The 12,211-nt window shown below is 40.8% G+C and overlaps 1 protein-coding gene across 1 annotated transcript; it reads left to right on the top strand.

Moving 5' to 3' along the window:
* The first annotated feature begins 743 nt into the window (after positions 1-743).
* LOC308084029 (COX assembly mitochondrial protein homolog) lies at positions 744-12,064 on the top strand. The gene is made up of 4 exons (XM_080426496.1): positions 744-840; positions 1,989-2,078; positions 10,462-10,552; positions 11,472-12,064. Exons 1-4 carry the CDS (start codon positions 804-806, stop codon positions 11,590-11,592), a joined length of 339 nt encoding a protein of 112 aa, XP_080282622.1. The 5' UTR covers positions 744-803; the 3' UTR covers positions 11,593-12,064.
* Positions 12,065-12,211: the final 147 nt, after the last annotated feature.

The raw sequence follows: 12,211 nt of genomic DNA, 5'->3' as shown, positions 1-12,211 counted from the left end.
TACTTAAAGTACCAAAAGTAAAAGTACTAAAATGTTTGAAAATAGCCTATGTATAAAATAGGGCTAAAGTGGTTAATGTATGTTTTATAATATAATAATGTATATCTGCAAAGTAACTAGTAACTAAGGCTTTCAAATAATTGTAGTGGAGTAAAAGTACAATATTTGCCTGTGGAGTAGAAGTAAAAGTATAGACAATTGGAAATACTCCAGTAAAGTAAAAGTACCTCAAAACTGTACTTAAGTACAGTACTTGAGTAAATGTACTTAGTTACTTTACACCACTGGGCATATGGCATTGGCACAGTGATTGGTTTTATTCCCCAAACCACACCTATGCATAATGTAATGGGTACTAGCGCAGTGTTTTAGGGATAAGGGCTGGTGTCCGAAGATAGCAACTTTTGCAAGGGAACGCCCCTTGCGCCATGCTGAATCCCCAAATAGTGGGTTGGCCAAGATAGGGCCCGTGCCCTAATGGGATTAATACAATAATTTAAATAGATTTTTACATCAATCTACATCTGCTTAAATACGTCATTTCGTAAGTTAAATAATTCATATTAGTGTTTCCCATTTCGATATGGTGGTGCACACTGCACAGTCGTAGTAGCAAAATCATAGTTAAAAATAAGGGTAAAATTACTAAAATACATTTCTAGCTGACCTCTCTGGGTGTGTTTTGCCTGGGAATTGTAGTTTTCTAGGAGTCCTCAGTTGTTACGTCAGCGGAAGTGTTTGAATGTTGCTTGGAGGAGAGGTCACATTGGTTCCGTTTGTTTGGTAATGTTTTGCTTGTTATAATGGAAATGGAAATGGATGCAGACTATGCTCGGATAGGTAATACAATCTATTCACTCTCTATTAAATGCTTGAGATTCATTTAGAATATTGACTGAAGGCTTCCATGACAACGTGCTAAAGTCGCGAGTACCAACACTTCACCGAACAGCATTAGATTGAGTGTGTAACCGGTCTATGTGTGTAACGCAGCTAAACTAAGCTAAGCTAACTAGAATACAAGAACGCTCGCCCCAAAACACCCTCGCCCTGGGTCTACTCCGGCGACCTCCGAACGGTCGCCACCAGGTATTCCTAAACGTAACCTCAGCAAAACCATGCTTAAACCTAGCCTTATTCATAAATGCTATAGTTTTACTGAGGTTAAACTGTAAAACACATAGTTTTACCCTAACCTCAGTAAAACGAATACAAGAATACAACAATCACTGGGGGCGAGCGGTCCGTGAAATAAAGGGGGGCGACCCGGGCGTGTGTGTTTTGGGGCGAGCGTTCTGGTTTAATAATTTAGGTAACGTTATCTGGCTTTAGCTGATAACGCGGACGAGTTTGACTTTTACACAGAGATACTTGCATTGAACGCCCATCATTACCTTTTAGGTTCCATATCGTGTCAATATTGGATGAAATTGAATGAAAAAAGAAGAATTTTATTACTACATAAAGTAATCAATAAACTATACTATAAAAACTGGTTAAACATTGGCCAAATTGTCAAATAATATAAGAGGCAAAAATTAATAAATAAATTAATAAATAGACGATCTGCAAGCTCGTTGTGAGCTTGTAGATCAGCTATTTTCAAAATATTTATCTGTGGAATCAGGGTGGGGGCATCCCCAGTTCAAATATGATTATTTTCACGGCCTGAAAAGGTTGAGAACCGCTGGTGTAAAGTAACCAAGTACTCAAGTACTGTACTTAAATACAATTTTGAGGTATTTTTTCTTTACTGGAGTATTTCCAATTTCCAATTTCCAGTACTTTTACTTCTACTCTATTCTACACATCCCTATAAGGCAAATATTATACTTTTACTACAATTATTAGGTAACTTCAATTACTAGTTACTTTGTAGATTTTTATTATTATTACAGTAGCCCTATATACATTTTGGCCATTTGAAAGTAGTTGAGTACTTTTCCCACCACTGTTGATGATGGCGGTGGTCTTTCTTCTTCTTTCAGAAAGGAACCTGAGACATGTGGAGACAGATGTCCTGATTCCAAAGATGATGAGGGAGAAAGCCAAGGATCGATGTGTTCAAAACGTTGAAGGTGTGTGTGAGCAGCAAGAGACTCTTTATGTTGTCAGTAAAATTATTTTGCCATGCTTAGTAAAGTGATGATGGTATTGTACTAGGCAAGATAGAGCTGGGCTATATTGAACTACATATATAACAAACGTATTAGGCTGTTAGACGGTAGCTGAGTGAAAAGGACAATGAACAAACATCAATTGAAAGCACCCAAAATCTCATCTATCCAAAAATATAGGCCTTTTTTGTCAATATCGCCCAGCTCTAGGTGTGGAGATGGGTATTTTTTTGGCGCCTTTGAGGCGACAACGGAGGTAGTCACAGAGATGAACTTGAAACGACATCTGTATAAAAGGCACAGCTGGCATGTGCCTTCTCTTCAATGTATCCTGAAATGTAGTCCTATTTCTGATGGCACAAACACGTTGCTTGCACAAATCCCCATTGTAACGTAATGTCCCTCACTCACACACAACGCTAGTGATGCACAAGTCTGTTTTATTTTTTTCCCCTTTTTTGGTGCGACGTGAGTCGCACCAAAGAAATTTAAATCGGTTACCCTAATTGATTAGTCTAAATAAACTACATATATATGTTTTGAGGAGATTGCATCCTTATTGATGCATACATGAATAAACTTAAACTTCGCCTCCTTGATTTTCTATTCTCCACTTGTAAATGTATTCTGACAGATATTTTTACCAGGTGCTCGAAGAGCGCCTGAGTCTACAAACAGTCAGACTAATCATCATCATTCGATACCTAGTCGACACCTAGTCGCCACCTATTCATCATTGGCTGTCATGGCTGTCCTTCACTCCTTTAAGCCAATGGGGAGACTCCGCAGTAACCGCCCTCCGCTCCCCTCTTTCACACTGCAACAGTTGCAGACAGTGCAAGTTGCACTGCTGCCTCAGGGAACAGAGTTAGCCTAAATGCTAGCGTGCTTCATTAGACCTAGTTTGGCTATTAAGTTATTATTTGGCCATGTTCACACTGACTTCAATCTTCGCTATTGTTCGGAAGACCCGTGTGGTGTCTAAAAATGTTGCCACCACTTATATAAAAAACATTATTAGCGTTTACCGTCGCATATTCAATGTTGCCAGGTTTGGCGAAAAACAAGTAGATCAGGTCTATGAAAACAATCACACACACACACACACACACACACACACACACACACACACACACACAGAGAGCACCTGGTAGAATATGACTTTTGTCATTTCGTTCTTGTTTTATATCTAAAACTGTCCCTAGGTCGTTAGCCCAAATCTTTAATAGATGTAGACAAGATGAATACTATCTTGTCTACATCTAATAAGAGAATCTTCCCAAAATCAAGACTGACAGTTGTGATTAATAATTGTCATCACAATATATCTAGTAATCAGGAACATGTATTTTAGCTGGCATTATTTTAACCTTGTGTCCGCAGTCCACACTGGGAAAAAAAGTCCTCTTTATTTGCACGGTGTTGCTAAAGCCTGTGTCCTGCACATTTGCTGCAGAACATCAGCTATCAAGTTTTGGAGTAGGCGATGTGGTTTCAAACAACCTGAACACACAGGCCAGTATGCCTACTGCCTACTGCACGCCCACCGCTCAAGACCACACACAGGCAGCTTGAGGTGTGAGAGTAGTGGAAACCCCCCTCACTGCACATGCCTCACTTTCACACCTCAAACCCCTCATCTCTTTTTTGCTCATCACATTCTCTGTATGTTTCTGTTCGGACTGGACTTGTTTATGTGTTTGTGGGGGAAGGACGTGAGGAGCAGGCTGCAAGCCTCTCTTTCAGTTTCTGTCTGAGATGAGATTTTAATATGCTTCTCCACATCGAAATAACCTCCAAAAAACCTTACGTCTTTTTAGTGTTTCACGGCGAAATAGGCATATAGTGTTAAACCACACACCGCATACTCTGTGTAACGTTTTCTTCATGAAACAGTTTTGCCTTAGTATAGTTATTCATGCTCATACTCGCATGTGGTCACATAGCCAGACCAGTTGCTTATTATTATTATTATTATTATTATTATTTTAATGTTTTATTTTGGACATACAGTAGTTCTGACTAGATCATTATTAGGCTGAATAGCCAAGCTGAAGTATAATGTTTTTTAGACTTAATTTCTCGGTGTGTGTGGTTACACAATGGAATAATATTGTCACCCACTATAACGGCAACTAGCAAAACAGTTTTAGAAACAGTTAGAGGTTTCACATGTTATGAGATAATGGAATAAATGATGCTATAATCAACAGTGATTATTGGTTGGCTACAGTATATTGAAGGACGCCTGGTATTCTTTTATGTTGTGGTTATGGGAGGGAGTAGGGTGTTGATTGTCCATAACTGACTTTTTATTAATTGTGTTTTTATCTGTGGACCCCAGGAAGAGGTCCACAGTTTAGATTGATTGTGTGTTATTATTTGTTACACTCCTGAATGGTGAAATAGAACTGCTGTGATTGCCCTCATTACAGATGTTGACTGTGTGGCTGTCCTTCTGTTTCTGCCTATGATGAGCTTTTAATATGCTTGTAATCTACATCAAAATAACCTCCCAAAAACCTGGTCTTTTAGTATTTCAGTGTGAAATAGGCAAATACCACACACACCACATGCTCTTGCTCTACGTACGTAACATTTACTGATGTGACTGTTCAAAGACACTAGCCTCACCATTGTAACCACTGACCTAGCAGGAACATAATGACCCCCATAATGAATGGATGTGATAGAATAGTGTGGAAGCGTATTGTTGCCATGTCACGAAAGAAAAAGAAAAATCTGGTTTTAACAAGAGTTGTATCACGTTATAATGTGATTTTTTTTATAATAATAGTTTTTATCCTCTGTGATGTTTGTGTGATGTCGATGCTGTTAGAAGAGCTGATGTGGCCTTTCTTTTTCATCACCAAATAAATTAAATGAATCAGTCTGACAAATCAATCAATGAATCAATGCTGACTCTAAAAGCACACAACACTTTACCCCTAGCCGTAGTCTGCACCGCATACAGCTTAAATCACTTTTAATTGATTTTAATTCTATGGTTAAGGCTGCGAGAACTGCCTTTTTTGCCAAACTCATTTTATCCAGTAAGCGTAACCCCAAAGTCCTCTTTGACACTATTAATAACATCGTCAGTCCACCAACACCCGACCCTCCTGTCTTCTCTGTCAATGACTGCAACAACTTCCTTAACTTTTTTGTGAACAAGGTTGCCAGTATTAGGGCAGGCATAACCCCCGCTGCTCCCACCCCTCATCTAGGCCCCAACCACCAGTCAATCCTGAACCACTTTGAACCCATTTCCCTCCATCAGTTAACAAAGCTTGTGAGCACCATGAAAATGTCCTCCAGCCCAGTTGATGTGATTCCAACTACTCTTTTAAAGGATGTTTTGGGCTCTATGGGCCCCTCTCTACTCAACATCATTAACCTCTCGCTGATTTCAGGCCATGTCCGCTCCTATTTTAAAACGGCTATTGTAACGTCGCTCTTAAAAAAGCATGGATTAGATCCTGGACTTCATGCTAACTGCCGGCCTATTTCTAAGCTTCCTTTTTATTTCCAAGATTTTAGAGAAAATTGTTGCTAACCAACTTTTAACAGTTTTAAATTGTCACAACATTTTAGATAAGTTTCAATCTGGTTTTAGACAATGCATTCCACTGAGACAGCTCTTCTTAGAGTGTCCAATGACCTATTGATGTCATCTGATGTTGGTAAATGATCTATCCTTGACATGAGTGCTGCTTTTGACACAATTGATCACAATGTTTTTATAGATAGGCTCAGGGATCAGGTAGGGGTCACTGGGACTGCCCTTGACTGGTTTGCCTCCTACCTTACAGGTAGACGATTCTCAGTAGCTGTGGGCCCACATGTGTCAGATTCTGTTCCCCGTTCCTGTCGTGTCCCACAGGGCTTGGTCTTTGGACCAACTTATTTGCACTTTATATGCTACCACTAGGACACATTTAGTACTTGTCAAACAATTTCCTCCAGCTAAATGAAGCCAAAACTGAGGTGCTTATTGTTGCCCCTGACAGCATTGTTCCTAAGGTGGTTGATGTTATTGGTTCCCTCAGAGACGATGTGCGCCCCCCAACCTCAGAAACCTTGGTGTTAACTTTGATCAGTCCATGCATCTTGACACACACATCAAATCAGTTACCCGGACATGTTTCTTCCACCTTAGGAACATTGCGAAACTCAATTGTCTCCCTCCCAGAACTTGAGAGTGATTACCCATGCATTTGTCTCCTCACCCTTGGATTATTGCAATTCACTTTTCACCTGCCTCAATAAATCAACCATGGACCGCCTCCAGCTAATTCAAAATGCTGCTGCCAGACTGTTGACCAGGTCCAGCAGAAGGTGCCACATCACTTCAGTCCTGGCCTCTTTACACTGGCTTCCTGTAAACTTTAGGGTCCATTTCAAGGTCCTGGTGCTCACCTATAGAGCTTTGCATGGTCACGCCCCGGAATACCTAACTGACCTGGTCCCACGTTATGTGCCAGGGAACGGCCCTAAGGTCTGCTAATTTAAGAACAAAAGGTGACGGAGCCTTTCAGGCTGTAGCTCCCAAGCTTTGAAATGCTCTTCCACAGGTCTTGAGAACTGCAGCCTTTGTGGACATTTTTAAGAACAACCTTAAAACGCTATTATTTGAACAAGCTTTTGCAGATGTTATATGATTGTATTTCCACGGTTGTGTTGTTTTTTGCTGTACTGCTTGAGATTAATTGTTTACATCCGTGTTCACATCGTGGCTTCCGTGGATCTTCAAAATAAGGTAAAAACGCTGGCAAAGATGATGAATGAATGAATTAATTCCTGGCAGTGTTAAGAATGTGTTAAGAATGTTTTTGAAAACATTTGAGGCAAGAAAGAGACAATGCAGTAACAGAATACAGAGGGAGTGCTGTGCTGTGCGGTTTGGCGCATAGGCCGTTGTCCAGAACTGCCAAACTTACCGATACGCCCATATAGGCATGTCCAGTTTGTCCAGAACCGCCGATCTGGCCGATATGCCGACCGACGTATTGCAGAGGACCCAAGTGCGTGATGCACTGAGTGGGAAGCCGTCGGATCAGTGGATCTCCCAGAGTACGCTGAAGTAATCAATATGACGTCATAGACCGGCCTAGACTACATATTTGGGCATGCTTGATACGTAACTCCATATATGGGCATAAAAGGAAAGGATATGACTGGCAACGGTAGCCCCTAGGCAGGGCAAGTAGATATTTGGGGCAAGTAGAAGTACTTGAAGTTCGGCTCAATCAGTGTAAAGTTAAGTAGGAGAAGGAGGGACATGGGGCAGCAGCATTTTATATACACAGAACATTTATCTGTTTCAGTCTGGTTGTGAAAATGAGGCGATCATACAGTATGTAACGATGAATGTCTTGTCTACATGTTGGCGTTAATCTGCAGATGTCTTTGCAGATTTTACTCCTGTGGTTACACACACCAGGACATCCTGTTTATGCCCTTCCTTCACTTTTCACAAAACATTATAATAAAACCAGTAACCACAGAAGAAAGGCTGTTAACCTCTAAATTTGATGCCACTGCAGACTGATGTGAGCACGCTTGACGCTTGTGTGAGTTACAGCAGTAAACTGCAGGCATGCAAAGCGCCGTCTGCTGCAACTGACTCTCAACTATGATACACAGGGCTTATGAAACATTGAAGTTGTAGCCGTAATTAACAGGACAATAATGTGAAATTATAATATGTTGTGCTGGGTTTGATTTCTCCGGCAATATTTAACTGTGGAACATGCAGTCAGATGGCCCAGAGTGTAGGCCAGGGTCTCAACAGTTCGATCGATTTCCGTTCTTCTCGATTATTTGTTTAATTACAAATCTGTATTTCTGGGCCAGCAGGCCATTTATGAAATAAAACTTTCAAATTGCATAAAGCAAAAATGTATAGTGGAAGGCCTATAATCTGGCCTTCAACATGCCTAATGATATGCGCCCAGAAAGACCATGCTTTGCAGCCTCTATTAGTACCCAGGGACAGAGTTGTGGGAATTGCTGATTAGATTAGTCGCACTGCTTTGCTTCAACAAATTGCTTTTGCTGAGGTTTTTGACATCTGCATCCTGATGAAAGTGTCTGTGTGATAACCATACAGATGATGATGATAAAGGTAATTATGATGGTCGGTTGGTTGTTTACAGAGGATTTGTGAGGGCGTTGCAGTGTTTGGATGGAGAAGGCTGAGGGGGGACCTGGTGGATAATTAAGGCCTTGAGAAAAAGCTTGCTAACTGGGTGAAGACTCAAAGCCTTCAACACCTCTTTTACACTCGGAACCTAGCACCTTTCATCTCCAGTGCACCGCTAAACCAGGACACTGCTTAGTGATACATGCATCCAGTGAAGCTGTTAGCCTTTCCTTATAAGCATAACAGAGAGTGACCACATTTAGCCCACCCTTTCTTTGCCTTGTTTGACACCAGAATAACACGGTATGACCCATCTCACGATGGGTGAGATGACATACAACAAATGTTGTAAATTAGATACAATTAGATATGTGTTATGCCTTACATATTAATAGTAGGGGTGTTGGAAAACATTTATTCATGTAAAAATCGCGAATTATCAACTATTCCAAATCGATTCACAATTTCCACACGAATTTTGCTGGTGAAAGTTTAAGGCTCCTGTAGGGTTTAACGTACGTCGGGGTTGAGACATTTTTGTACAGTTATTACGTCAGTGGTATGAAGTCTCTTAACGTTTCTTACGTGTAATTAACTGCCCCTGCAGTTGTCAGTTGTCGCCAGAGGTATTGTAGTTGGACGTACGGTGAACGTACGTCAGGTTGAGCTCTGAGCGACGGATGACATATTCGACTGACAAACCCCCCACCCCCTTTTGTCTCTCCCTCCGTTCCTAATGCGGACTTAAGGGTCGTACGTCGACCTTAAATGGCACTGGAGGTCTTACTGTATGGTGTGTGATAGTAATGATATGAAATGTAAGCTTACCATAATCACATTGAACAATCATGTCTTCAGTCATATTCAAGGGCTTTAGGGGGTGCCATACACTATTAATGTAGGGCCAGTTATCCCTGACTACGTTACCTAGACTCTCAGAACATGTTATTAATTGTCAAGCCTTTGACCTGATGGAGCTTGATTGATTGAATACTTTATTAGTCGGAAATGTAAACAGCACTTGGTACAGTAAGACATTAAGGCTACAAGCATAACACAGAAAAGTCCTGGGGACTTGTTTACATTGTGGTCCTATGTATTCAATTCATCAACATAGCATAAAAAAGGAACACAATAATTCATGTCATCAACAAATACATATGTACAAAGGAGAAAAAGAAAAAACGGCGGCAGTGAATGACGCCTCCTTTCGACGGGAATTTACATTTACCTCCCCTTGTGGTCTATTGATGTTTTTTCAGGCCAATTTAGAAAGAAACCAGTGATACACATCCTTTAATGCATGATTAATAATGAGTAGCCTATATTTGAAACCTGGTGGCAAATATCCTTGGGTTGCGGTGGGTTGACTGGTGCAAAACTACTGTATCCAAGGCCCCTGCGTGCTACCAAATGAGGTGGTCACCCTACCACCTTTTAGGTGATAGAGTGATCACAGAAATGGTGGTTTGGATACTAGGCACTCATACTCGGGGTGATGTCCTTAAGGATTGACCCCGCCTCTCTCTGGTTCAGACGCGCCACCCCGCCCACTCTGAAATCGGTCTTCCGTAAACAGAGCTCACTGTGCATTGTGGGGGACAAAATGGAGGAAGAAACGGAGAGAAAAATTTGGAGAGAATGGAAGACGAGGCAGAAAGGGTAGAAATGGCCCTGTGCCTGCAAAAGAAAGGGGGACCGCCCACCCAACTTCTAGGCCAATCACACTGCCCGGAATGCCGCTCGAGCGAGCCAGCGGTGAGTTCGGTCAGTAAAAACAGAAATGTGTCTGGATGAGCGGTGGGCAGCTCATCACCGCGCCTCAGTGACGTCATGTTGTAGTTTTCAAACCAATGTGGTGATAAGGTGACCACCGAAAATGGTAGCATGCGCCGGCCTCTGGTGACACAGATCCAACCACAATGGCCAACAAGGAAACACAGATTTTGACTCGATAAGAGGACTTGACTGGCATTATGACTTCAGTTTGACCAGACCAGGTCCCAGACTGCCAAAATCGGGTCATATTTTCTTTTTGGTTAAAGCTGCTTGTACTATAGGCTGAGGGGTAGTTTATCTGTAGACTTGAAGGGTAGATTATTCATAGATCATTTTAGGGTTGAGGTGAGCTTTGCTTGTGGTAATAATGACTTAGTTTCTACTTACTCTATTCCCTCTGTCTCTCTTCCCTCATGCCAGCCTTCAACCATTGCTGTAAGGATGCCGGTTTCTTCATGGTGTTTAAGTGTCGGGAAGAGAATGCTGCCTTGAAGGAGTGCCTCACAATACAGTGAGTGTTTTTACAGTTTTCCTTGCACTTAGACACGTATCATTGCTGTCGGGGCAGAAACCTTGTATTTCTACGTTTTATGTTTATTCGTAAATTCTTACAATAGTGTCACGAGACCCCTTTTAGCTATTTTGAAAACATTTTGAAAGTGGTTAAGTCTGTCTGTGGCATTTATAAATATTTAAGCAAAGAAAAGTCTCAACAAGAGCTTGTTGTGACAAAAATAATAACTACATTGGATCCATTGGAACACATTTCCTGAAAAGTCACGGTTTTGGACATGCAAGGCTTCCACCCAACGGCAACGATATAATAATACACGGTTATTTAAAGTTCTAAACACTTTTCACACTGACACACATTTTACATAGACTTGTTTTATTATATTATCACAGTCTGGCAGAGCATGCCACACCAACATTTAGCACACATACTTGTATGAGTGACAAATCAATCTTTTGAATCTTGAATAAAGCGGATACACAGCCGATCCCCGTAAAAATAGACCATTAAGGGTCAAATTTTGACTCATATTTTACCATGTTGTATTGCATATTATACTACTATGTGTAATTAAGAACACATGGTTTGAATTTAGCATAAAGCATTTCAGCATACTCTGGCATTCGTTTGTAAAGTTGCTTTTAGTCATACTTTCTGCAGATGTATTATGAATGTATAAAACGTTTAAAAGGGAACAAAATCCTGGTGGTTTAGATGGTCTTTCTTACAGTATTAATCTCTTTTAATCTTTGGACTTTGGTTTATTTGTCACTTTGTTCTGCCTTGAGTGCATTCCATCTTTTGTTACTCTCCACTGTTGTGGTGCTAATTATTTTTGCAATGGTTCTCAGTACAGCGCTATTACTGCTAATAAAAGCCATGTTAATAATTTTGTTGATTTACTCTCTTCCACTAGCTACAGAGACCCTGTCTTCTTCGAGGAGTGCAAGAAAGAATACATCCTAGAGAAGTTGGAGTTTAAAAGGACAGGAATTTCAACCAAGAAAAGGGTACAGAAACTCCCAGCCAGCATGTAAACAAACTAGCAGAAATGAAAGCAATAAAGGAACAACATCCCTTACTTTAAATTGAAGGCCTGGTGGGAGTTGGCAGAACCAACCCCAAACACTCGTCCTGTTTGCCCTGGATATGGCTGATCTGGTAGTTTGGTGCGTTTAAAACCACCATGGTATCTGTTTTGGTTTGTGTGGACTGAAGTGACACTAAATTATTTCCTAATTTTAGTGGTCTAGGTGGCATATACCCAATCATTTATATTCCCATTTACAGTACATCCACCTAACTGATCAACTACCACCAGATTCAATCTAGCCAGATCTACCCAAGAATAAAGGGTCAATTGACCTTTCAATGAGCTTTGGTGTCGTTGGCTATTTGCTGACCTTATAGTAGTGTGTATATTGTATGTATATTGGTTTATTGGATTGTTTAAACAAAGTGGTACAACAAGAGCAGCAGGAGGAATGATGGTGAGGATTCTGCTTTGCTGCCTTTTTATAGGGGCTTCATAGTACTGTATGTCATCTGTTGAGTAAGATGTGTATATGTACTGGTACACACTTAACCAACCAGGCTCCTACAAAAATAAAACACGATAAGTGTGTAAACTGAGTTTGTTGGAAGTTTCTTGTTTAT

The sequence above is a fragment of the Gymnoscopelus braueri genome, assembly GCF_963280865.1.
Source record: "Gymnoscopelus braueri genome assembly, chromosome: 4".
NCBI classification, from domain to species: domain Eukaryota; kingdom Metazoa; phylum Chordata; class Actinopteri; order Myctophiformes; family Myctophidae; genus Gymnoscopelus; species Gymnoscopelus braueri.
Note: the sequence above shows the minus strand (reverse complement) of the source record. Positions and strands in the feature narration are given on the sequence as shown.